The 27959-nt window shown below is 40.7% G+C and overlaps 1 protein-coding gene across 1 annotated transcript in view; it reads left to right on the top strand.

Moving 5' to 3' along the window:
* EPT1 (ethanolaminephosphotransferase 1) overlaps window positions 937–27959 on the top strand; it is a 44567-nt gene continuing 17544 nt past the window's right edge. The window contains exons 1-6 of the mRNA XM_005709705.3: window positions 937–1132; window positions 18610–18678; window positions 19131–19239; window positions 21486–21560; window positions 25588–25850; window positions 26753–26861. Coding sequence (XP_005709762.2) covers window positions 1076–1132; window positions 18610–18678; window positions 19131–19239; window positions 21486–21560; window positions 25588–25850; window positions 26753–26861 — 682 coding nt within the window. The 5' untranslated portion in view covers window positions 937–1075. The remainder of the gene's footprint in view (window positions 1133–18609; window positions 18679–19130; window positions 19240–21485; window positions 21561–25587; window positions 25851–26752; window positions 26862–27959) is intronic.

Raw genomic sequence — 27959 nt, 5'->3', positions numbered from 1 at the left:
CATGGGGTCAGTCCCTGGTCTGGAAGATCCCCTGGAGAAGGAAATGGTAACCTGCTGCAGTATCCCTGCCTGGGAAATCCCATGCACAGAGGGGCCTGGCGAGCTACAGTCCACGGGGTTGCAAAAATTGTGAGACGCGACCTAGCGACTAAACAACAAGAGACTCAGAGGCCAACGTCTCTGCTTGGAAGACACTAGCAACCATCATTTGGAATAGAGCGGAGTTTGTGCTCAAAATTCACAAACATGCGTCACGGGCCGGCAGCGCCGACGCCCGCGCGCGGCCGCGGGCTGGGACGCGGCGGTAGGTGGTCGACGTCGGGGGGTGGCCCGTGGGGCGCGCCGAGCCCCTCGCCCGCCTCCCCCTTTCCAGGTACCTACGCCCTTTCACGCCCCTTTACCAACTGCAAACAGCCTCTCACCAGCTTCTCTACAGCAAGTCACAGTCATTAAGTCACTGCGTGCAGTATACCGCGCTACGAGCTGGAAGCGGGCTGGGCACAGATGCTTTTTCTGCTTTTTACGACTTAGGAGGACTAAGTCCTCTTTTCTGAGGAACTCCTGAACTGATTCAAACACAACCATTCTACCTTGCCCCCCGAGACTAAAACGGTACCACCAAATCTCTACCCACGCACAGATCCGCTGTACCACCGGCATTCCCCAGGGACGAAGAGCAAGCCCTCCTGGGAAATTGACCTTTCACCTCCCTTCTTGCCTTACCTCAACTCACCAATTTTGACGTTAGCGAATAAAGCGACGAGGAGGCCTAGAAGGCGGGACTTAGTGGTCCCAAGTCCACGTTGATTGGTTAAGACTGTGAAGGCCCCCCCCCCGCGTGAGCCTCCTAGCACTCCTCCCTCGGTGGGCGGGGAGAAGTGATGACTGCGCTTGCGTGCTGAGAAGCGGCGGAAGTGGCGGGGGCGGGTACGCGTGCGCGGTGGGCGGAACGCGGCTCTTCTAGCTTCTTTGCCCTCCCGGTTCCTCCCAGTCCTGCTCAGCCGGTGTAGTGCTTCTGGTTTCCTATCTCGTCGTGGAGAGTCGCTGCCGACTGGGCGCTCGTGTTCGGGTCGTCATGGCAAGTTACGAATACGTGAGCCCGGAGCAGCTGGCTGGCTTTGATAAGTACAAGGTAGCGCGGGCCCCGCGGACGCCCCTTGCCCTGCTGGTCCCGGCCTCTCTTAGGCGCCTGAGAGGCCGGCGTGGTTTGTGTCACCTTGCGCCGCGTGGCTCCGGGCAGACTGGCGGCAGTTTCTTCGGGGGTCCTGCCGAATGCTGGGGATTTGGGGTCGGGGAGCGTGGGAGCATCCTAGGCCCGCCGCTCCGACTTGGCCCCCTCCCGGGGGATTGCCTTTTCCTTAGGGGACCGCTCCACGAGAGTGGAGCGGGAGAATTCCCTTGGCTTCTTTACTTCGTTATTATTATTTTTAGTTCCTTGAGAGGTGATGCAGTTCTCTTCTGTGGTGTCTTGTCTTTATTTTAATGAAGATTTTACCCGCCTCTCTTGCATTCAATTTCGGTGATGGAGAGTATCTCTTGGTAGATGAGGCCCGGGGAAGGGGAGTGACTGCAAGGGCCGTACTGCAGATGCACCCGCTTCCACTCCCAGAAAAGAGGCGCCTGGGCGGCCAGTGCCGGTATATGTGCACGGGCAGAACCTGGAACTGTGTAGTGAAAAGAGCGCGGGCTTTGGAGCTCGTGTAAACTTGATACCGGATCTGATACCCAAATCTAATTTATTTGGCGTTGGGCTAAATACTAGTTTTTACCTTGCAAAATGAGCATTGGAAAGCGCCTGGTACACAATGGGCCTCCAGGACCTGCTGGTCGTTATCTTTCCTTCAGGTAACGTTCTTCTCCACTGCTCCCTTAATGAGCGAATGACTCCAGTCAGTCGTCCAAGCCCGAAATCTGGGCAGTAACCTTTCATCCTTGCTACCTGTGCAGCTTTCACTACTGATTACTTTACCCCACCCACGAGCCCGGTGAATCACCAGGTCCTGTTAAGTTCCATCATTTTAGCCTAAACGAGAAAGATGGCTCCACTACCACTCTCCCCACATACGCTTTAATCTTTAAAATTTTAGAATGGTTTTTAGAACAGATTTACAGAAAAATTGTGACGGTAGTACAGAGTTCCCATATACCCCACATCCGATTTTCCCAGTTATTAACATCTTATGGTACATTTGACACAATTAAAATGAACTGATACTTACACAGTATTATTAACTGAAGTTCATACTTAGTTTTCACCGAATGTTCTTTTTCTGTTCTGGGCTCTCATCCACAATCCATAACATTTAGCTGTCACGTGTCTGTTGCCTCCTCTTGGCTCTGATGGTTTCTGTCTTCTTTTTGATAACCTTGATAGTTTTGAGGAGTTCTAGTCAGGTATTTTGTAGAATGCCCCTCAACTGGGATTTGTCTGATGTTTTTCTCATGATTAGACAGGATTATGGGGTTGAAGTGCCTTTCTCATTGTCCTAAGAGTACATGTCATCATCATGACTTAATCACTGTTGATGACTTTTGATTCCCTTGCTGAGGTAGTGTTTGTCAGGGTTTTCCCTGTAAAGTTAATCTCTTTGGAAGAAAGTCGCTATGCAGACCTCATTTAAGGGATGGAGAGTTATACTTCACCTCCTTGAGGGCAGAATATTGACGTAATATTATTTGGACTAATGCATGGAAGAGTTATGGTTTCTCCCCAATATATATTTATTCAGTGATTTACTTATATGCATATGAGTTCATGAATATTTATACTTTGGGTTACAGTTCAATGCTGCTTGATTTGGTTGCTTACTAACATCCACTTTTGCCCTTCCAGTCCTTTTTCTCTCCTTCATAATGATCTTTTTTTTAAAAGTGTGTATCCGGTCACATCACTCCTTTGCTTATAATCCTCCACTGTCTTCCCTTTGCTCTTGGAATGAAGTCCTCAAATCTAGAACATCATCTGCAAGGCTCTATGATCTGGCCCTTGTCTGTGTCATCAGCTTCATGTCTTGGCTTTCACTCTCTATTCTTGCCAGCATCAGTTGCCATCTCTCCCATTTCCTTTTTTTTCAGATCTTCAAGTAATATTATGTCTGCCAGGAATGTAGCTCCCCATTTATCTTTATCTTCACATCTTTTTAAAAAACATTTATTTATTCATTTATTTGGCTGCATTGGGTCTTAGTTGTGGTATGTAAGATCTCCAGTTTTAGGGCTTAGTTGTTGCTCAGCATGTGGGAACTGAGGTCCCTGGTCCCTCGTCCCCTGCATTGCAGCCTAACCACTGCATTGCAATCCTAACCACTGGACCACCAGGAAAGTCCCTCATCTTCACACCTTAATTTGAATGTTGCTTCCTCAGAGAAGCATTCCTTAAATATCTCATACCTCTCAAATATGCTCTTATAGCACCCTCTGCTCCTCTATGAGATTAGTTCTTTAGGTGTCTCCCCATTACTTCTGTGCATAGGCATCCAGTAAACATTTGTGGAATGAGTAACAGAAAAATCACAGTGGATCTTGTCAAACTGGAATAACTGTAAGGGACATAGTGCGTTCCTCTGCTTTTGAGCAATATTATGCCATGCTGTTTTGAACTGAGATGCTGATTTGTCTGAAAATTTTAAGTGGAAATTTAACCCAGTGCAAGGCTTTCACTGAAGAAGGTTATTAACCCAGATACCTCTTGTTTTCCCCTTTCTGTTATCTCTTTTGCACTGTAAATATTGACATAAATTTTTTTTTCTTCCATTCTAGGATCTGGCTTTCTGTAAGTGCCAACAGAATAACTGTTTTATTTGCAACAGTGTCTGTGATAGGGAATCTAATTTTTTTTTTTCTTTAAAATAAGCAGCCTTTCCTAGATTTATATTTCCTAATTTATAGGAAATTTTAGTGTGATTTTTCTGTTCTTATTTTTCCCCCTTCTGTTATCTGACTCACTTCCTGTGCCTGACAGCAGATTTCCTATCATTCTGGAAAGCAAAGGTCAATTTAGCAAACATCCAATGTTCACTAAAACATAGTTTGTTGATCTTCTTTTAGTTGTAATGAGACTTACTTTAAAAAAGTGGGTGTGGGGAGTGCATGGCACAAATTTATAAACTTCTAGCAGAAGATTCTTTACTCAGTACTGTGTTCATATTAAAAAATATGACTCCAGAGGGCAAAAAAATCTGTGTGGTCTGTTTTCCTGGAACGTAAATTATACCTGGAGGCTTTTTCTTCCTGAAGATCATATATTCCATTATGTGGGCTTTTTGTAAATGTTTTTTGAATTAAAACAGCTTTTGAAGAAGATCATCCCATAAATGGGTGAAGACTCAAAACACTCAAAAGAGAGATTTTTATTCCCTGACATGACTCTGTATTTAAAGCAAAGAGATGTAGAGAAAAATTTATATTATCAAAGCAGCTGGTGGAAGAATTACTTTTGAACCAGTTTAATTTATCTTCCCCAGAGGTACATCTGAGAGCTACAGTTGAAAACCTGGCAGTTATTCAGAATAACTCCTGAAAGGGGTGCACACACAGAGTAGTAATTAGGTTTTGGTAGTAAGAAAGTGTTAAGGCAGTTGACTTTGAGGGCAGAAGGAAGCGTGGGATGAATTCAGTGTTACATGCTCTCTTAACACTTGTGTTCTTTGTTGTGTCTCCCCAGCCTTATTAAACAGTTGCATAATTTGTTGAGTGTCTGCCCTCTCTGTTGGGATATGAGCTCTGGGAGGGCAAATCCTACAGCTCTCTTCTTGCACATGACCAAGGTCTAGCACATGAACAGTGTAGGCATTTGACAAATATTTATTGAAGGAATGAAAATGTACAAGAATAAAAACCATTTGGAAGTATGGTAAAATGGAGCTGTGCATTTCCAGGAAACTGGAAGGATACTTTCATATTTTGAACGTGAAAATAAATCACCATTGTTCTCAGTTGCTTATTAATGTACCTTTAAACAGTTATGTTGAGGGATTTCACTCTCACCAGACTTATGTTTCCTGCTCTCTTCCTATCCTGAGTTGAAGAATGTTTCCACTTATCTAAGGGTGAAACTTATATTGTGGTTTACCTAATCTGACCTAAGGAAGGCTTAGTTTTAATTGATAGTGTAGCAGCTAGTTTCAAATTGTATCATTTTGCTTCAGAGAAAAAGTGTTCTGTGAAAAATCTTGTTTGGTATCAAGACTATAATTTTATGACGAATTGGTTTCTGCTATCGTGGTAATAATTAACTTGGCTATAAACAATAGCCTATTTACAGGAACTTTGATAATTGTGAATTCAGGTGGAAAAGAAAGGCTTTGTACATCTTGATGGTTGTGCTAAAGAACTGGAATCTGGCCTGCACCCTTACCAGTTCATGCAGTTTGGTTTTGTTTATCCAGTAAGCACTTATTGAGGGCCTGCTCTGGCTCAGACACAGCATTGCAACTGCAAAATTAAGCTAGGCTAGAATTCCTGCCTTCAAGTAACTCAGTTAGGTGGCATATGTGCAAGGAAGCAAACAGAGTTAATAAATGCAGTTAGGTAAGTTTACTTCCTTGCCCTTGGCATTTGTACTTCTCTGCTTGTGAACACTAATTGGCATATAGCATATGTACGTATACTCACGTGCCAGAAGGTTATACCAAGAGGAAGGATGTTTTAGCTAAGGAAGAGTAAGTAAATTTTTTCAAACACCAGTCTCCTCCTTGAGCATCTGTAGTGCCTCCCACGTGTTTTTCCTGTGTTTGATATCCAGAGTCCTCAGCGAGGATTTCAGCTTCCTTCACTAGACAGTCCCTCCTTTTGTCTTATCTCCTCATCTCTTATTTACTATGGATAAAGTCTAGCAAGGAAACACGTGTGTCATTGCGACCTGCTTGTTCTTGTCTCACTGCTCTAATTCTTCTCCAATCTCCTCTCACCACCTGTCTGACTCGTCAGCAGATGTAAATGACAATTTCATGGAAATGGCATCTCTTTGCCCACTGAGTCATAGTCTTTGTGGGTGCAGTTCTTGAAGTCTTGTATTGATAAAAAGTACTTTTGTTGTTCAGTCATTAAGTCGTGTTTTAATTGTCTTAAGTTGCAACTCTTGTAACCCCATGGACTGCAGCACTCCAGACTTCCCTGTCCTCCACTGTCTCCCCAAGTTTGCTCAAACTCATGTCCGATGCGGGGGAGCCTGGTGGGCTGCCATGTATGGGGTTGCACAGAGTCGGACACGACTGAAGCGACTTAGCAGCAGCAGCATGTCCATTCAGTCAGTGATGCCATCCAACCGTTTCAGCCTCTGTCGCCCTCTTCTTTTGCCTTCAATATTTCCCAGCAACAGGATCTTTTCTAGTGAGTCGGCTCTTCACATCAGGTGACCAAAGTATTGGAGATTCGGCATCAGTCTTTCCAATGAATATTCAGGAAATAAATGATTTCCTTTAGGACTGACTGGTTTGATCTTGCAGTCCAGGGAACTCTCAATAGTCTTCTCTAGCACAGTTGGAAAGGATCAGTTCTTTGATGCTCAGCCTTCTTTTGGTCCAATTCTCACATCTGTACACGACTACTGGAAAAACCATAGCTTTGTCTGTATGGTCCTTTGTCAGCAAAGTAGTGTCTCTGCCTTTTTTATTTTTTAATTTTTTAAATTTTTTATAAAAGTCGTGTCTCTGCTTTTAAATGCATTGTCTAGATTTGTCATGGCTTTCCTTCTGAGGAGCAAGCGACTTTTAAATTCCTGGCTACAGTCACCGTCCGCAGTAATTTTGGAGCCCAAGAAATCTGTCACTGTTTTCACTTTTTCCCCAACTGTTTGGCATGAAATGAAGGGACTGGATGCCATGATCTTAGCTTTTGGAATGTTGAATTTTAAGCCAGCTTTTTCACTCTCCTGTTTCAGCAAGAGGCTCTTTAGTTCTTCTTCACTTTCTGCCATTAGGGTGGTGTCATCTGCATATCTGAGGTTTTTGATATTTCTCCCAGCAATCTTGATTCCAACTTGTGATTTCGTGTGATGTACTCTGCATAGAAGTTAAATAAGCAGAGTGATAATATACAGCCCTGACATATTCCTTTCCCAATTTGGAACCAGTCCATTGTTCCATGTCTGATTCTAACCGTTGCTTCTTGACCTGCATACAGGTTTCTCTGGAGGCAGGTTAGGCGGTCTGGTATTCCCATCTCTTTAAGAATTTTCCACAGTTTGTTGTAATCTGCCCCATCAAAGGCTTTAATGTAGTCAATGAAGCAGAACTAGATATTTTTTCTGGAATTTTCTTGCTTTCTTTATGATCCAACGATTTTTGGTAGTTTGACCTCTGGTTCCTCTGCCTTTTCTAATCCAGTCATACATCTGGAAGTTCTCAGTTCATGTACTGCTGAAGCCTAGCTTGAAGGATTTTGAGCATTACTTTGCTAGCATGTGAAATGAGTACAGTTGTTCAGTAGTTTGAACATTCTTTGGCATTGGACTTCTTTGGGATTGGACTGAAAACTGACCTTTTCCAGTCTGTGGCCACTGCTGAGTTTTCTAAATTTGCTGACATATTGAGTGCAGCACTTTAACATCTTCATCTTTTAGGATTTGAAATAGCTTGGTTGGAATTCTGTCACCTACACTAGCTTTGTAATTCTTCCTAAGAGCCACTTGACTTCACAGTCTAGGATGTCTGGTGCTAGGTGAGTGACCATACCATTGTGGTTATCTGAGTCATTAATACCTTTTTTGTACAGTTTTTCTGTGTAATCTTTTCAATCTTCCTAATCTCTTCTGCTTCTGTTAGATCCTTACCATTTCTGTCTGTCATTGTGACCATCTTTGCATGACACATTTTGCCAGAACCTCCTCTATGGCTTGTCCGTCTTGGGTGGCCTTGGATGGCATGGGTCATACCTTCATTGAGTTACACAAGCCCCTTCACCACAACAAGGTTGTGATCCATGAAAAGTACTTTTAGAAACTTCAAATGTCTGTCCTAGGGTTAATATAATGCCTCCCCTTTTTTCATTTTCAGTTAGATTTGATGTTTTTCTTTCCTAGTAGATTATTACTAGGACAGTGCCTTGCATTTAGTGAATACCTGCTGAATTTCATTATACCTTGTCTTTGTTTGCACTGCAGTATTTGAAGTCGCTATCAGGAGGTTAGGGTTTCACTGGTAGCTCAGCTGGTAAAGAATCCGCCTGCAGTGCGGGAGATCCGGGTTCAATTCCTGGGTTGGGAAGATCCCCTGGAGAAGGCATGGGCTACCCCACTCCCGTATTCTGAGCACTGAGCTGATGATGTGGCTTGTCCTTCAGCTGAGGAATTGGCAGAAGTGGCATTCATGTTTGTTTTCACCAGAGCAGTGGTCCTCAGACTTGAGAGTGTTTCAGAATCACCTGGAGCCTTTGTTAAAAGACAGATTGCTGGCTCCACCTCCAGGCTGTCTGATTCTGTATATTAAGGGTAGGGTGCAAGAATTTGCACTCCGCTTGGCAGCTACATTTTGAGAAGCACCTCATCAAAGGAATATTCCATTGTATTGAAGAGCAAGTAATAAACCAAGAAATGAATGTAAAGAAGGAGGAAGCTATATTACTGTAACATTCATGTGTTCGCTCTCAAGCCCCAGGTAGTCTTGATTTTGTGGATGGGGCCTCAGGTTATCTCTTATACTAGGAAAGAGGATGGTGTAGTGCTTTCAGTATTGGATATTGGTTTTCTATTGCTGGGTGACAAATTACCACAGATTTGGTGGTATGAAACAACGCACATTTATTGGCTCCCACTTTTCTGTGAGTCAGGGCACCAGTGACTTGGCTTCTCTGCTTATGTGTCACCAGCCTGCCATGCAAGTGTCATTGGCGCTGTGTTCTCATCTGGAGTTCGGGGTCCTCGTCCAGGCTCATGTGGCTGTTGGCCGAATTTAGTTCTTTCTAATTGTTGGGCCAAGGCTCTTGGCTCCTAGCAGTTGCCCACTTTTCTGGCCACGTGGCCATCACCATAGGCACTTCATGTGCTGTTTGCTTCTTTAAGGTCAACAGGAAACTCATCTTCAAACTGTTAAAATGGAGACCTAGGTAATGAATTATATTATGGAAATGGCATCTCATCACCATTGTGTATAATGTTTTCTTGGGACTTCCCTGGTGGTCCACTGGTTAAGACTCTGCACTCCCAACACAGAGGGTCTGGGTTCCATCCCTGGTCAGGTAACTAAGATCTCAAATGCCTCTCAGCATGGCCAAAAAAAAAAATAATTATAATAGTCTCTCAATCAAGGCAGTGACATCAGTCACCTTCACTGTATTCTGTCAATGAGAAGCAAGTTACAGGTTCCACCATCAAGAGAGTGAATGAACAGTGAAGGGGAACGGATTGATTATTTGTATAATTTGTATAAAGAGTTTGACTCATTGGGGATTAATGACCTTAGAATATGTCTGGCACCAACTGGAAGACAGAAATAACAATTTCACTATATTGGATCTATCAGTAAGTAGCCCATGATTGTGTTTGGGCCAGGAGAGGATAGTCTGGTTTAAAACAAAGTGATCCATTTCACAAAAATGTTCCAAGATGACTCATAAAGGATTTATAGTTTAGGCCTTCCCGCTTATTAGCTGTTAATCCCTGAGTTTTATAGTTTCTTCATCTGTAAAATAGGGTGGAATAATCTACCTTATCTATCTTATAATATCAAATAAGAGAACAGGTATAATTGTACGTTGGAGACTGTATACACAGAAATGGAGACATGGTATTATTAATAGGGGGAGAGTAAGAACAACTTCCCTTGTGAAATGACAAGTTGCTGTGAACTAGTTCCCAAAGGGAAATTGTTTCTCTCATCACTGATGGAGTCACTGTAAACTGCTACTTAAGTAAACATGCAGAGTAGTTTGTATTTATTCATCCATATGTGCAAACATTCAAGGATAGTTCAGTTCAGTCGCTCAGATATGTCCAACTCTTTGAAACCCCATAGATTGCAGCACGCCAGGCTTCCCTGTCCATCACCAACTCCTGGAGCTTACTCAAATTCATGTCCATCAAGTTGGTGATGCCATCCAACCATACCATCTCATCCTCTGTCATCCCCTTCTCCCGCCTTCAATCTTTCCCAGCACCAGGGTCTTTTCCATTGAGTCAGTTCTTTGTATCAGGTGGCCAAAGTATTGGAATTTCAGATTCAACATCAGTCCCTCCAATGAATATTCAGGACTGATTTCCTTTAGGATTGACTGGTTGGATCTCCTTGCAGTCCAAGGGACTCAAGAGTCTTCTCCAACACCACAGTTCAAAAGAATCAATTCTTTGGGGCTCAACTTTCATTATAGTCCAACTTTCACATCCACACATGACTACTGGAAAAACCATAGCTTTGACTAGACAGACCTTTGTTGGCAAAGTAATGTCTCTGCTTTTTAATATGCTATCTAGGTTGATCATAGCTTGTCTTCCATGGAGAAAGTGTCTTTTAATTTTGTGGCTGCAGTCACCATCTGCAGTGATTTTGGAGCATCCCCAAAATAAAGTCTCTCACTGTTTCCATTGTTTTCCTATCTATTTGCCATGAAGTGATGGGACCAGATGCCATGATCTTAGTTTTCTAAATGTTGAGTTTTAAGACAACCAACTCTTTCACTTTCATCAAGAGGCTCTTTAGTTCTCCTTTGCTTTCTGCCATTAAGGATGGTGTCATCTGCATATCTGAGGTTACTGATATTTCTCCCGGCAATCTTGATTCCAGCTTGTGCTTCATTCAGCCCAGCATTTCTCATGATGTACTCTGCATATAAGTTAAATAAGCAGGGTGACAATATACAGCCTTGACGTACTCCTTTTCCTGTTTGGAATCAGTCTGTTCCATGTCCAGTTCTAACTGTTGCTTCTTGACCTACATACAGATTTCTCTGGAGGCAGGTAAGGTGGTCTGGTATTCCCATCTCTTGAAGAATTTTCCAGTTTCTTGTGATCCACACAGTCAAAGGCTTTTGCATAGTCAATAAAGCAGAAGTAGATGTTTTTCTGGAACTCTCTTGCTTTTTCGATGGTTCAACAGATGTTGGCAATTTGATCTCTGGTTCCTCTGCCTTTTCTAAAACCAGCTTGAACATCCGGAAGTTCACGGTTCACGTATTGCTGAAGCCTGGCTTGGAGAATTTTCAGCCTTACTTGAATAGTGTGTGGGATGATTGCAGTGGTGCGATAGTTTGAGCATTCTTTAGCATTGCCTTTCTTTGGGATTGGAATGAAAACTGATCTTTTCCAGTCTTGTGGCCACTGCTGAGTTTTCCAAATTTGCTGGCAAATTGAGTGCAGCACTTTCACAGCATCATCTTTTAGGATTTGCAGTAGCTCAACTGGAATTCTGTCACCTCCACTAGCTTTCTTCCACTTGACTTAGCACTCCAGGATGTCTGGCCCTAGGTGAATGATCACACCATCATGGTTATCTGGGTCATGAAGATCTTTTTTATGTAGTTCTGTGTATTGTTGCCACCTCTTCTTAATGTCTTCTGCTTCTGTTAGGTCCATACCATTTCTGTCCTTTATTGAGCCTATCTTTGCATGAAATGTTCCCTTGACATCTAATTTTCTTGAAGAGATCTCTAGTCTTTCCCTTTCTATTGTTTTCCTCTATTTCTTTGCATTGATCACTGAGGAAAGCTTTCTTGTCTCTCCTTGCTATTCTTTGGAACTCTGCATTCAAATGTATATATCTTTCCTTTTCTCCTTGTTTATTGAGCTCCTACTGTGTGACAGATGCAGACAGGATCAGGCTGGGAAGCCTTCTCCCTTCTCTTAACTGCTATTTTAAAATGCTAACTGTTGGTGAGTCCCACATTTGTATGTGAAGGTAGTTCTTTTGATTGCCTTCATATTTGTTGAGTGACTAACAGTTTTTAATAATTGGGATCTTTTGTTTTATGTTTTGTGCTTAAATGACTGCCCAGAGGCTTGGAATGCCATTGCTAAAGAAATCTGCTGCAGGATTGGTAGAGTACATGTTGACCACAACGGATCCTGCCCCCATAGAGACTTAACAGCTAAACATGATTGAGTCCTGAGACCCCTCAGCAAGGGACTGACCCCCATACCATATTAACACCACACAGACACTTGAGAGAAGAAACTTGAAATTTCTTTTCTCTCCCCTGAGTTCTTAAGAAAGGATGATAATGTGTTTCTTTCATTTAAGAGATATCTGGAAAGTTGGTGTGAGTAGTAAACAGTTTGATACAGTGAACCCAGTTGGGAACCAAAATTAGTTCTTTGTGACTGTGCTGCTTTTTATTCCTAAAATCATGGATGATTTAGAAGTCAGGAATTTGGAGAGTAATTTTAAAAAGTCAGAAACATCAGTGTGAGCCTGCTTACATCTGAAATGATTAACAATCAGTGCAGTTTATGAACTATTCTTAGCTTGTACTCAGGCCATACTTCATGGAGTTCCATGGTTAACTAAAATATGTTTTATAAGTGTAAAGTTTATTTTTCAAGTGAGTAAAGACAGGCAATCATTTGATAGTTAGAGACTTCCTCCTTATATTGATCAGAAGACAAAGCAAGGGAAATGTGATTATAGATGGTAGAGTGCTACCATCTACATTAGTACTAGATGGGACACTAGCCTCAGTCTGGTTAATAAGTTGTTCAGAGCTCTGCATTTAGTGCAAAGATGTTTCAGTTCATCAGCGTTCTTATCAGTTTACAGAAGAGATTTAAAATACAGTACCTGTACAAGGAAGTGGTTCCACAGTTCTCCTTTTGATCCAGCCAATTGCCTTTTGAAATTGAGAGGAGACTCACATTTCTAGTGTTCTGCTCTAAAACGGGCACTTAGTAGCATATTTTAGAAGTAGTTTAGAGTCTTGTACTGCTCCTAGCCTAACCAGTAATTGCCACTGGCCTGGTATACGGTGGCACTCTTGTAACTGTTTTGCACTTTGGCTGCCCTCCGGTCTATTTTCTATACCATAAACAATGTGATCCTTTAAAAATATAAATCAGGACATGCATTGGGCTTATGATAAAACTCACTGTGGACCTTTTGGGTGTTGTCTGCCCACGTCTCCAGTCTCATTTCATACCACTCTTCCTTGTTCATTCACTGAGCTGTGGAGTGGCTTTCCTCCACTTTGTGATCTTCCCACATTTTGTTCTCTGCTTTAGAAGGTGTCTTGGCATGTACCCTCCCTCCTTCCCAATTTTTACCTATAAACTGCGTGCACACACACACATACACACGTGCATACTGTGACACATATATTCTTTATTTTCTCTATCATTTTTAAGGTATACATTATATACAAATGCACAGATCTTAAGTATATAATTTAATGAATTTTTGCATTTATGCACAGCCATGTAACCGTCACCCAAGTCATGAAACAGAATTATTTCTAGCACCTCAGAGGGCCCCCATTTAGTCCCTCTCATCAGACTGTTATTATGATCTCTTTTTGCCATAAATTAATTTTGTCTGATTTTGAAATTCATATAAATGGAATCTTCAACAGTATGTTCTCTTAAGTAGTCTCACTTTTGTTTGACTTACTGTCTTATCTTGTACATTCTTCACCTATCTTATCTTCTAGGACTCAGCTTTAGTGTCCCCTCCTCAGAGAAGCTTTTTCTGAGCACCTTAGACACATTCCTGGTCCTCTGGGACAGCACCCCATTTATTGCTTTTTGTGGTATTGATCACAGCTGTAATTATGACTTATTTTCCTGCTTACCATCTTTCTCACACTAGACTATGGGCTTGGTGAACACAGGACACATTTTGGTCTTGTTCACCACACTCTTTCTGGCAGTCTAGCACAGTGCCTGGCACAGTCATACATATTTGTTGTACACATATTTGTTGACTTAATAAATGAATGAATGAATGAATGAAGAATGAACCCTGCTTTATTTCCAGACTTGTACTGAAGTAAAAAGAAAAAAAGTCTTGCAACTTTCTAATATTTGACAAAATATTATCTAAGGTAATTCTGGATTTCATTAAGACTTCTTTGTGGGCAAGGTTGACTAATTGCCATTGGTGATAGTACAGAATTCTATACCCAATAAAAATAACTAAATGTGTGAATAGCAATCTTGAGGGGACTGTTTCGAAATTCAACCTTGATCCACATTTTTATAGAGACTTAGATGAAGTCATTGCTAATATGACAGTTTTGTAGTTTGTTGTTTAGTCGTTAGGTCACGTCTGGCTCTTTTCTGACCCCATGAACTAGCCTGGCGGGCTCCTCTGTCCATGGGATTTTCTAGGCAAGAACACTGGAGTGGGTTGCCATTTCCTTCTCCAGCGGATCTTCCCACCCAGGGATTGAACCCATATCTCCTGCTTGGTAGGCAGATTCTTTACTACTGAGCCACCTGGGAAACCCAGCTTTACATGCTAAGAATTTGGGGGTGCATAGTTAGTACGTCAGAGAAGGCAATGGCACCCCACTCCAGTACTCTTGCCTGGAAAATCCCATGGGCGGAGGAGCCTGGTGGGCTGCAGTCCATGGGGTCGCTGAGAGTCAGACATGACTGAGCGACTTCACTTTCTCTTTTCACCTTCATGCATTGGAGAAGGAAATGGCAACCCACTCCAGTGTTCTTGCCTGGAGAATCCCAGGGACGGGGGAGCCTGGTGGGCTGCCATCTATGGGGTCGCACAGAGTCGGGCACGACTGAAGCGACTTAGCAGCAGCAGCAGCAGTTAGTACGTGGATTACTGAGTCTGACCCCCAAGGAGATCAGAAAGATGAGTGATCTCTAGCAGGATGAAGTGTTAAAATGGTAAATGTAGGGCCTTACACTTAGATTCCAATAATTAACTTCGTATGAATGTAGAGAAAGGTGGCTTTGCAGTCTGTATAAGAAAGGCCAGAGGAGTTCAGGTGACTGTGAAGTTGTGTCTAAGTCTGCAGAATGACTTTGTTTCCATGGGAAATTAATACAGTGTTGAACACCTGTTAGAGAAATAAGTTATTGAGGAAGAAGGGCTAATAGTTCTTGTTATTTGTACTCATGCACCACTTGAAATGGTCCTTTTGCTCTGAATCACACTTTTGTGTTGGTTTAACAACAAAATAGATTGAATGGAGCACTGGTTGCCAGACTAAAGCCCCCAGACACCCTGTTTTGGGAATAAAGTTTTAGTACAGCATGCCCATTTGTTTTCTTCTGTGATTTCTTTCTGCTTCAGTGGCAGTGTTGGGTATTTGTTACAGAGACCATATGGCCTGCAAAGCCTAAAATATTTAGACTTTCCTGGCATTTTCCGGAATAAGTTTTCCAACTTCTGGTCTAGAGAACTCGGCCTTGATGATGAAGGGGAATGAAACTGTGGCCAGAGAGGAGCAGTGCAATGAATGTGAGATTTTTTAACCAGATGAAGAGAAGATTTAGTGTGACAGGGAGAACCATCTTCAAATATGGAAAGCATTATTGTTATTGTTTGGAAGAAAAATCAGAACCTTATCTGTTTAGCTGTGTAAGGGAAATTGAAAACATGATAGGAAGTATGGGGCAAGGGGAGGATTTTGTTATCATGTAGAAAAATTGTTTTAACATTGGATTGGGGTCTTTTTAGAAGTAATGAGTGTTTTGGTAACCAGAGGCATTTAAAAAGAGGCCTGAAACTTCCCTAGTGGTCCAGTGGTTGGGACTCCGCTGCAGAGCGTGTGAGTTCTGTTCCTGGTCGGGGAACTAAGATCACACATGGCCAGAAATTTAAAAATGTAAAGTGGCCTGATGACTTTTACCTGTTCACGTAGGTGAGAGTCAGGCATATGAGAACTACACACCTCCTGAACTGTTGTGTTTCTGAGATTTTGCCTTGGAATGATTCTCAGACTCAGGCTGTGGTTTGCAAGCGTTTCTCCAGGGCACTGGCTTTGTCTGGCCTAACGTTGTTTTGTGCTGTGTTGTGCTTAGTTGATCAGTCATGTCCAACTCTTGACCCCATGGACTGTAGTCCGCCAGGCTTCTCTGTCCATGGGGATTCTCCAGGTAAGAATATTGGAGTGGGTTGCTGTGCCCTCTTCCAGGTGATCTTCCAAGCTAGGGATTGAACCCAGGTCTCCCGCACTGCAGGTGGATTATTTACTGTCTGAGCCACCAGGGAAGCCCAACAGATTGTATTGGATTGGCCAAAAAGTTCGTTTGGGACTAAGGAAAAACCCTAACGAACTTTTTGGCCAACCCAATAGATCAAGCAAGTTCTGCAGGCCTTAACATGGGGTTATTACCTGATTCAGATATTCTGGTGTCTACCAAAACATCATTCCAATAGAAAATAAAAATATATTTGACAGGCATTAACTGAATCTAGTTTTTGGCACCTTTAAAAGTTTATATTTTGCTTATTGTTTCAGGCATATGAAAGGTTAGACTCATTCTTCTTTCCTCCTATTGATTCACAAGACAGTTTTGAGTTTCTTTGTTTATACCAGGTGATATGTGACCTTGAAAAAATACTCAGATGTGTAAGGCTAAACCGCAGAGCACTCTTTAGGTTTATTGTTGGCTACCTTTTGTAATCTCATATTAAATTTTCTCACTAAACTTGAGCTTACCAGCTATTATTAAATATAAAAAATCCAGTTAGGCAGACACTGTTTTGTATTGAGTTTTGTAATCTTTTCATACTTCTGCTGTTCCCCTGAAATAAAGATTTAGAGGTAAAACTCCAAATTTACAAAAGAGGAGCTTTTCTAATCAAAATACCATGAGTAAATGACCTTTTAGATCCAAGTTCGAATTATGGAAAGCTGCTGAGTGAGACCTATTCAGCAAACATTTGAATTAAGCATTGTACTCTGTACATTGTATTAACTATTTGTGTGATGTCTTGAACTGTGTTCTTCAAATTTGCACTTCTTTCAACTTTTGTACTTTGCAGCAGGTGGTAGAGTTGAAATGTCCGGTTTTCCCGCTTTGTGACCTGCTGGCTACATCATGTGGGTCTGGGTTTGGACCTTGGTGAAACAGAGGAGGCCAGGGCCCTCCCACTTTGTCTTTGGCTATCTTTCAGGGTTCATATTGGTTTTATGTCCTCAGTCTGAAAACTTAAATTCAGGTGGTCCTCTCAGTTGGAGTCACATTCGTTTTGCAGAGGTTCAGATGTCATGGTATCTGTTACGTGGAAAAGCTTTGAAGACTGTAGAGAACTGTGCAAGTAGGAGTTGATTTTAGCACAGACCATAACATTCATGTAAGGGGGGCTGCTTCTGAGAGTCTGGGTGCAGCTGCAGAGCCTCTCGCTCTGAACAGAGTTCTTCATCATTTTCTTCTAAGTTATCCCATTTTGTCCAAATGAGTTGGAGAAGTGGAGGCACTCAGACATGGGTTCTGTTGAATAAACATTTGACTTCCTAGCTGACTCTTTGTGAGCAGTATTTTAAATGATTTCTATTTATTTACTTTTTGCTTCATCTCACTTTTGAATCTTGAAACACTGGTGGGAAACATTTCCTCCATATCTATAAAGTGTTCAGGAGGGGAGCAGGATTCGGGGGCACTAAAGTTGCAGGGGCAGGGCGGGAAGGAAGATCCAGAGTGGGGAAAAAAAAAAAAAAATTCAGGAAGAAATTTTGATCTTTAATGATGATTTTAAAAAAATCAGATAAAGTTCTTACTACTTATTTTATAGTCATACTGAACATAAGTATAAAACACAGTTGAAAATTTTTTCAAGCATTTGACTAGTATGCCATCTTTTAAATGTCAGCTTGTTAAATTAGGTAATATTCCCAGTCCCTGAGGATGAGAATTGTTCCTTACCAATTTTGTATCCCTTCTTCTTTGAATGTAGTGAGTGCTTCCTACATGCCAGGCACTCCAGTATGTGTATCTCTGATGAATAAGTCATCAACATCACTCTTCAAGTATTGTGTAATTATATACAGATGTTTTGTTAGAATTATTCAAAGTTTTACTCAAAGCTTAACAGTGGGGGCATACCTTTGAATATAATGTAACCTGTTCTTTTCTTCCTTTGCTTATTTAAGGAATCCATTTTCCTGCTGTGAAGGGATCTGTCATTCTTTTGGTGCTCAAAACACTTTTAATGATACATAATGCTTATACGTTCAGCACTTACTGTGGGCTAGGGACTCTTCTTACTAGTTCATGTATGGTTTTAGTTTATCTAATCCTTATGGCAATCTTCAGAGGTAAAACTTTGATCCTGATTTTATAGGTGAAAAAACTAGGAGGATTTAAGTAACTTGCCCAAGATTGCACCACTAGTTAGTGCGTTAGTAACGGTGTAAGCGGTGAAGCAGCGTGATTATCGTTAGTTGAGAGTGATGGAGGAGGTTGTCTGAGTGGTCTGTGTGTGAATGCACAGGCTGCGTATTATCCTACATAGTAGGTGAGCACTTGAAAGCAATATACAAGTTTCTGCTGCCACATTGTAATATTATAAAAGCTGATTTGAGTAAAAAAAAAAATCTGGCTGTACTTGGCCATCTTTGCCCCATTCATGCTTTTCTAGTTTTGTTATTTAGATAAGGACATCATATAAATAGATATATTCTTTAGGTTATTTTTGTACTATTATTTTCATTTGAGAAATATTGTTCTGTGTGCTGTTATGCAAGAATTAACTCTGAATATTTTCTTTCATTTCTTAACAGTACAGTGCTGTGGATACCAATCCACTCTCTCTGTATGTCATGCACCCGTTTTGGAACACTGTAGTAAAGGTAAGATGATTAATAAGCATGCGTTTGGGTTTTAGTGAAGTTTAAAGATTTTAAACTGTTTTATGGAGTATTGCAGATATAACAATAAGACACCTGGAGAAACTGCCTCTCCCATCCTCCCTTCCCTTAGTCACATACCTTTTGATTTATCTTATCACTGACGTATAAGCTTATACTCTAGATCTATTATATTTATAAAATGCCTCGTAAATGCTTCTAAAATATAATGTTATGATTATAAAAGTTTGTTGATTATAGAATTATTTAAAACATAGAAAAATAGAAATGCTTATTTCTATTAACTGGAGGTTATGATTTGCAATTTAATGTATATAACTCCCACATATAATCCAAATTTATGGCTTTTATTATGACAGATTTGTATGTTGTGGTATATAGTGGACAGAGATTGCACTACTTTAATTATTTTGTAATTATTTTGTAAAAAATAGGTATTTCCTACTTGGCTGGCTCCAAATCTGATAACCTTCTCTGGCTTTCTGCTGGTTGTGTTCAATTTTCTACTTTTGGCATACTTTGATCCGGACTTTTATGCTTCAGGTATGATTATTGCTTTAATATAAAATCTTAAATATCTTTAATATAAAATAAGATGTGGCTGTTTTCTGATTCTGTTAAGATGCTAGAAATTCTGAAAAGTTTTGAATATTATTGGTTCAGTTCAGTTGCTCAGTCATGTCTGACTCTGCGACCCCATGGACTGCAGCACGCCACGTTTCCCTGTCCATTACCAACTCCCAGAGCTTGCTCAAGCTCATGCTTGTCGAGTCATCGAGGGTACATAAAATTTTAGAATTGGGTGTAAAAGCTAAGTTGTGCTTTCACAATCTGTTATGTATGCTTCTAAGAAGTTCTAGAAACCAAGTTGGTTTCTAGAATTTGGATATGCTATCTAAAAAGCAGTGAGGTTTTTGTATATAAAGAGTAATTGGATTTATAAGAAGGTGGAAAATTAGCACTGTGACATTTTGCCTCAAAAGAATATAAGCAAGGCCCAACAAACCTACCAGAAGTATCCCTTCCCTCTTTCTAGTTATCGAATAAAAGTCCCCCTTTTATAGAGGAAACATGATCCCTCTTGCCCTCTGCACAGCATTTGTACTTGCCTTTAATAACTCCCAGTTTGCTCTGAAAATGGTTGAAAAGTGAAGTGAAATGTTCATCTCTCAGTCGTGTCTGACTGTGACCCCATGGACTTTAGCCTGCCAGGTTCCTCTGTCCGTGGAGTTTTCCAGGCAAGAATACTGGAGTGGGTAGCCATTCCCTTCTCCAGGGAATCTTCCCAACCCAGGGATCAAACCCTGGTCTCCTGCATTACAGGCAGACTCTTTACCACTGAGCCACCAGGGAAGCCCCCTGAAAATGGTTGTTAGACCTTAAATATTTATTAACAGAAGTCTGGGCCCTTACTGAGAAGGAGAGGAAAAATGTTCCTTTGGAGGCAGTTTCAGCCTTTTCCCAGTGTCTTCTTTCAGACCTGTTAGTCTTTTCTTCCTTCCACACCCAGCTTCTGCCCTGGCCAGAGAGAATCTGGAGTGTATTTGGGGTTGTGGGGGAGGGCATATGTGGGAGACAGTGGTTTTTTAAATTGCTCAACAGGTGGATGAAGTTGAGAAGAATACAAAGATGGAGGTAGATGAGTGTTTTTTGCATTCTAAGTTAGAGGATATATTTTCCAATAAGAATACTTATAAATGATATAGTCAGGAGTTTTAATACTGTATTTCATCTGTGTTATGGGTTCAGCAGACTTTTGTGCACTGACCTAGAGAAACTAACAATCTCTCAAAACTTTGTGTTTGTAGAAGAATTTAGAGTTTTAGACATTTAATGATAGTTGATATTATAAGAATTCTGAATATTGAAGCTATGCCTATTCCTGACTTGATAAACTCAAAATTTTAACCATTGCTTCTCTGTGTGCAATAAAATGGTAATTGAGTATCATGAAGTACCATGTGAAAGATTAAATGTCATGAAGCACGATTTTGATATTAAGTGGGTTTTAAAAAAAAATTGTATTTCAATCCTCAGAACAGCCTCAAAATCTTTGTGATAAAAATAGTATTTCCTTTGACTAAATAAAATTATTTACTTAGCTCTAAAATATGTAACTATATATATATTTCCCCAAGTCATACAACTTGAAGGACCAGATGAACTATCTAGTCCCAGTATTTTTAGGAAGTGGAAATCAGGAAAGGTTAGATAATATATTCAAGGCTACACTGTTGTTTGATTACAGAGCCAGGACTAGAACGCAGACCTCCTGAAGCTCACTTGTTCTATCTTAGGGGGAAAAAGTGAGGTCCAGACATTTCAGAATGATCCTGATGACTAAATCATCCAATTGAGGTGATTTATCTATACCCAAATCCTATAGTCTTTTGTTCAGCTAATAATTTAGTGAGAGAGTATAGGTTAAAGGCTTTTTACATGTTTGTAGTATAATCATAAATAATAAGGATCGGATTAAACACAAACCTTTTTTAAATTCCAAAAGCATTATTTTTCATTCTAGGCACATAAGTAATTTTCAAGTAAAGAAGAACAGTCAGTCTTCAGTTACGATTAAAGCTCAAAATAAATGCTTATTGTTTATGAGAGGTTGGGCAGTTACTTCTTGGGTTTTGTTGGAGTTGTTGATATATTCTAATATTTACCTAAAGATACACTATAAAGTATTTCAACTTCTATTTAATAAAGAGAAGCATTTTTCTTTTGACAGTATAGGCTATGGTTCCAACAATTAGACTGCAATAAAACTGGAGTTGCTTTCCTTTCAGCACCAGGTCACAAGCATGTACCCGACTGGGTCTGGATTGTAGTGGGCATCCTCAACTTCATGGCCTACACTCTAGGTAAGAAGTTGGCAAATATTCATTGTAGTCAATGGCTGGCAAAACTGTCAGCAAGGGTAGCTACCCAGTAAGTTAACATTTTCTCCTATGCTTAATTCATTTTGACTAGGGTTTATTAATATCCTGTTTAACTTGATAAATATGTTCTTGAGTTTCTCTGTGAAGAGTGTTGTCATTTGCTAGGAATTTGGAGAATAGGATAGGCGTTGGCAGACTACCACTTGTGGGCCAAATCTGGCCCATTGTCTGTTTCTGTAAGTGGTGGTTTACTGCTCATTCCTCTGCCCGTCTGTGGCTGCTTTCCTATGGCAGAGGCATAGTTGAGTAGTTGCAACAGAGACCATTTGGCCCACAGTGTCTAAACTATATACTCTTTGGCCCTTTACAAAAAATATTTCCCAACTCTGGAATAAGACATCATTTTTGCCATGAGTTTGGGAAGCAATACTGACATGTCAAGTAGTTGCAGAATACTGAGCAAGGTGCTATAATAGAGTATAGCAGGGGAACAAACACAAAGTGATCAGTTTTTGTTTGGTGGAAGCAGTGTCAGAGAAGTCCACTGGGCCAGGCCACAGCATCTAGTCTGCCAAGAGCGCATTGCGTTGGGATCATCCGCGTGGCTTGTCCTGCATTCTTCAGGTCTCCTTCCCTGCTTTATTTTTCTCGGTTGCACTTAAAACTGTATGACCCACCTGTATGCTGTCTGTATACTCTAAAATGTAAGTTCCTTGGGAATTGCCTGGTGGTCCAGTGGTTAGGACTCTGCGCTTTTCACAGGGTGGGAATTCCATTCCTGGTTGGGGAACTAAGATTCTACAAGCTGTGTGGTGTAACCCTTCCCCCAGTGCGTGTGTGTATATAAGTTCGTTGAGGGTGAGTGCTTTATTTAGTTCATTGGGTACCCAGTGTTAAGAACAGTACCTGCTCCATGGGAGGCACTCAGTATATGGTTTTTAAATGAATGTGAAGTAGCAGACCCTGACTTAAAGTTGCTTAGGTCTCTTCAGATAAAGATGACTTGTATTCGTAACACCAGGATAATTTGGTACAGGGATTAAATCTTGGTGTGGTGAGTGGCCAGAGCTGTTAAGAGTGGGGAAGGAAGAGAATGAAATCAAGAATTAGACAAAAGCCTAGTTTTTTTCTTTTTAAAACGCTATACAGAGGCGTTGTGCATTCGTTATTAAAGATAAGCTGGTTTTTGAATTTTGCTCTAGGAAATTCTCAGGCTGTCCAGTGGGTAGGACTCCACGCTTCATCTTCATTTATTCCACCAGTGTGGCTGTTCTTATGTTTTGCTGCAGAAATACTAATGTGGTGGGTCACAGGGCACTGCTCCAGATTTTGCTCATGGGTTTTTAATAATACATGGGATGTGAGCTGAATTGCCTTTCTTATGAAAACACATTATGAGACATATCTAGACCCCAGATGTATAGAGCCAGAATGGGTTCAATGAGAAGACAGAAAACCTAATCATTACATAGTTCCATACTTGTGGTAACTGCACAGAAATGGCACTGAGAATAGGAAATTAAGGCAGCAAATAATGAGAAAAGACTATTAGGAAATACTTTAGCTACTCAGGGGCAAAAAAGCGCCCAATCCTATATAACAGAGAGATCAGTGTGCAGGCAGGAGTTTGACATTCATCCTTTCATTTAGACCCTCAACAGTATTTTTAAAGGCCCTCTATGCCACAATCTGAGCTAGTCACTGGGGATAATACTGTGGTGAGCTAGATAAACACAGTAATGATAAGGAATTTTAAATTCCTTGACTCTGAATCTTTGCAACTAGTCTAATTCTTTACTTCTTTTAATTTTGAGTATTTATTTATTTATTTGGCTGCGGCACGTAAATTTGGGTCTTAGCTGTGGCATGTAGGACCTTTGATCTTTGTTGAGGCCTGCAGAACCTTAGTTGCGGCATGTGGGATCTAGTTCCTGGGAATGAACTGGGCTGCCTGTGTTGGGAGTGTGGAGTTTTAGCCACTGGACCACTGGGAAAGTCCCCACAATTAGTCTAATTCTGATGCATTTAATTAACAAAGCTGTTTCTTTGGAGGAAGAATTTTTGTAATTCAGTCTCTTGCCTTCCTTTTGACTGGGTTGTATGTTCTCTCTCTTCCCCTCTTCCTTTATCCCTTTCTCTTCCTTTGCTGTTCCTTCCCCCACACCCCTAGGCTTCTCTGTTTCTGCCTCTAAATGAAGGTGTTCCAACATGCTTTCTCTTTCTCCTTTGTTATTCTCTGGTAATCCTGATCGTTAACACTATTGAGTTGACTCACATGTTAGTATCTAGCCTTTATTTATCTTCTAAATTGCTAGTAAATTACCCTTAGGTTGAGTTGCTCGACATTACTGTGTAGATATCCTATCAGCACTTCAATTTCAGCATATAAAATTGTACTCAGCATCTTTTCCATCAGTCTTGCTCCTTCTTCAGACGTTCTTCTTTCTGGTAACACTACCTTACCCAGATCTTCTTGTCCTTCTGTCTCACCTTTCTTTTACTGCATTGTCATTTTTATTTTCTTAATATCTTCCTCGCCTCCAGGTTTTCATTCCCACCACGTTCCGCTTCAACCCATCCTGTCCTTCACACTGATGTCAGGTCTGTCTTCCTGAAACACGGCATGGCTTTCAGTCTTACTCTACTCAGATAATTTTAGTAGCTCCTCAGACTCCCTGATCCTTTTAAATGGGCTCCAGTCTCCCTTCTAGCCTCTTGATACTGCACTCTTCATGTATAGTTTCTGGTTGAATTAAACTGCTTGGCATTCTCTGCACACACATGTGCTTTTCCATCTTAGTGTTTTTGCTGATAACACTCCCTCCTCTTGAAATGTCACACTTCTTTATCTCTTATCTACTGAAATGCAACTCATTCTTTATGTCCCCACTCAGATTTCATCTTGTCTGGAAAGCCAGTTTAGTTTATCTTAGCCTGAAGAGAACTTGTCACTTTTCTGTACTCTTCTGTGGTTTGTGAGTCATCATATCAGCATATCTGTCATGTTTTGTCTCCCTTCTCAACTGTAAACTCTTTGAGGGTACAAACTTATTCTAAGATTTTTATAATCTTCACAGCATCAAGAATAGTTGTTGTTTAGTCACTAAGTCATGTCCGACTTTTTTGCAACTCCATGAACTGTATCTCACCAGGCTTCTCTGTCCATGGAATTTTTCCAGGTAAGAATACTGGAGTGGGTAGCTGTTTCCTACTCCAGGGGATCTTCCTGACCCAGGGACCAAACCTGTGTCTTCTGCATTGGCAGGTGGATTCTTTACCACTTAGCCACCATACTTTGAGAATACTACATCGTGGAAATTCCCTGGCGGCCCAGGGTTTAGGACTCCTCACTTTCACTAACGAGGGCTGGTGTTCGATTCCTGGTTGGGGAACTAAAACCCCGCAAGTTGCGCAGTGCAGCGCCACCCCCCCAGTTTCAGTAAATTTAATTCTCATAATTACTCAACACCATGTGCAAAGCGTTTTCTGAAAACACTTAAAATTATGGAAGTGGTCCATCTGTAAAGAAGTGACTGTAACAGGATGAAACAGGTGTTATGACTGAAGTACTTGAGTGTTTTTGGATCCTAGAGCAAGGAGTATAAATTATAATAAACAACTATTGAGTATTCTCTGGAGGGTTAAGAATTTGTGGCTAGTGGAACAACTCAGTTACTAGGCAGATTTGGAGGAATTCAGAGTTCAGTGCTCAAGAGTTCAGAGTAGAATGCTTCTTCAGATGGAAAATAGACACCATTCAGTGTGACTTAACTTTTTGATTTTTGGATTAAACTTTGAGAGATTACAGATTTCATTTCTGAAATCTTTGCATTATAGGAAATAAAGGTTGGATTTTTATAGTACTGTCTGATATTTATACTTTAGTTAATTAACATTTCTATGATACACTGATATGTTTTGTTGCATTTCTCTCCATTTTATTAAAGACGACTTTCTCCATTCTGGTGCAGACGTTGACCTTTCCCCGTGTAATGTGTTTCGGTTGCAGATGGTGTGGACGGAAAGCAAGCCCGCAGAACCAATTCCAGCACCCCGCTGGGGGAGCTTTTTGACCATGGCCTGGATAGTTGGTCATGTGTTTACTTTGTTGTCACTGTGTATTCCATTTTTGGACGAGGATCATCTGGTGTCAGTGTTTTTGTTCTTTATCTCCTGCTATGGGTAGTTTTGTTTTCTTTCATCCTGTCTCACTGGGAAAAGTATAACACAGGAATTCTTTTCCTGCCATGGGGATATGACATTAGCCAGGTGGTAAGTATGTGTTCTTCTTAAATTTTCAGCATTGCCATACATTTTTGGGAGAGTTTGTCATTCCTTCTTTATTGACCTTATGCCTTTTTGGTTAGAGCTGATGGGTGCTTTAAATTTTTTTCCCTTTTTATTTTATATATATTTTTTACTTATTTATGGAAAATTTCAAATATGTACATATATGTATATGAAACCCTTGTGTACCTGTTACTTAGCTTCAGCAGTTAACACATGACCAGTCAAGTTTCATATATATTCTTCCTTACCTTACCACCTCCCAATTATTTTAAAGGAAAATCTTGACATGTGATAAATAGGCTACTGTCTATCTCTAAGTAGTAAGATTTATTTTTAAAAAATATAAACACAGTGCCATTATTACACTAAAAAATGAACAGTTTCTTAACAAACCTTCATTTAAACTGTTGATTTTATGAAGAAAGTTATGCTTATATAATTGTTGGCTTTTTGTCTTCATGGCCAGCTTTTCAGTGAGTAAAGAGTTTTCTCTTACTACCAAGGCTTGCTATTAACTCTCCCTGCCTTAGAATCCCAGCTTTTTGTGTGGTCATTTTGCCCGTCTGCATCTGAGGCTCCAGTAAAGAATCAGAAGTTGGAGTGTGTTTGAAGAGGGTGATTGGGTGGGCGGATTTGATCATCCTGTGGCTAAACCAATTTATGAGGTGCCTTAGGAGGCTAGCTGCTTGCATCGTCTAGAAGTTAGTCATTAAAGAAGAAACCAACTTTAAAGGCAAGAAGACTTGCCACAGTATCAAATTTAAGCATATGTTTTGCTGTTACTAAAACTGTTTCCTAAATTTATGCCGCGTAAAGCGTTGTTGATTGCCTGATCTTTCCAGCTGTTAATGCTCTGTATGCTTTTGTCTGCATTTTCCTTCCAGACTATTTCTTTTGTCTACATAGTGACTGCGGTTGTGGGAGTTGAGGCCTGGTATGAACCTTTCCTGTTTAATTTCTTATATAGAGACCTATTCACTGCAATGATCATTGGTAAGAAGCTCCATGTTGAAGCCTGTTTTAACATCACTTTGTTGTCAAAGCCAGTGTTTGGTTGTAATAAGCAACAATACTCTTTCCCCTCCAGCAAGCAGAACAACCCTACAACCTATAGGGTTTCAACCAAACCATTAAGGAAAATAAGGTCTCTTTGTTTTGCTTTTGTTCAGCACCAAGCCTTGTAAAATAACTGTTCAAATTAATTTAGATCATATTGGAGGATCTGCATTTAGGTGGACATTCAGTATTGATATCTGCTGCATATCTCGAAATCAAAGATTATTAGTTTAAGGAAGTAGAATGACAAAGCACAGTGTTTATAATACATCCACTCCAAAAATTTAGCTTCTTTTCCTCTCAAATCCTCTCTTTCTGAAGCCTCTGAATGTTCAGTAAAGGTTTTGATCATGGTAATACTTCCTTTTTGATTTTAGACAGAGTGGATATCTACAAGATGATTGAGTCAGGGAGGAAATTTTTATGGAAAGAGGCAAAGAGGAAGAGGAGTCTGGGTTGTTATTTGGGGCACCAGGAGTGGCACTGAGAACTTTGTAGGGTTAAAACAACAAAAACAGTTACTGGCTGTTCCTCTGTTCTCTTATCTGAAAAATAATCCTCCCCCCTCTCTCAGTGAACCTTGGTTGCAGAGTGGGGATTGAAGGCTTAGGTTAGAAACAGCTGAGAAGATGATGCATTAGGTACTGGCTTTCAGAAAAGGCATAGTTGAGGGATTTTCTGTCGCTCTGGACTGCAGATATTTTAGGAACCCTGCTGTAATCTACCAAATGTTCATTTTTGGGTGGCTGTATAACTGTGATTTCTTTACCTTGAAAAGGCTAGCTATTTTTCATCTGCTACCATGAGTGAATCTTTTGATTTATGCAGCTTGTCCTATGGCAGGTTTGCTGCATTTTACATTTAAATATTAATTTAGAGATAAAATGGTATCTTTGATATGTAAGTTTTGGAATGTTAAGTAGATACTTTAATAGGCTACAATTCTCTTTGTATATACATTTTTGGCAACAGTACTTATTAGGTAAGTAGAAGGCACTAGAAGGCACATAGTATCACTAGAAGGCACATAGAAGG

This window comes from Capra hircus, chromosome 11 (assembly GCF_001704415.2).
Source record: "Capra hircus breed San Clemente chromosome 11, ASM170441v1, whole genome shotgun sequence".
In the NCBI taxonomy this organism is placed as follows: Eukaryota; Metazoa; Chordata; class Mammalia; order Artiodactyla; family Bovidae; genus Capra; species Capra hircus.
The sequence above is the reverse complement of the archived record's forward strand: the minus strand, read 5'-3'. Positions and strand labels throughout refer to the sequence as shown.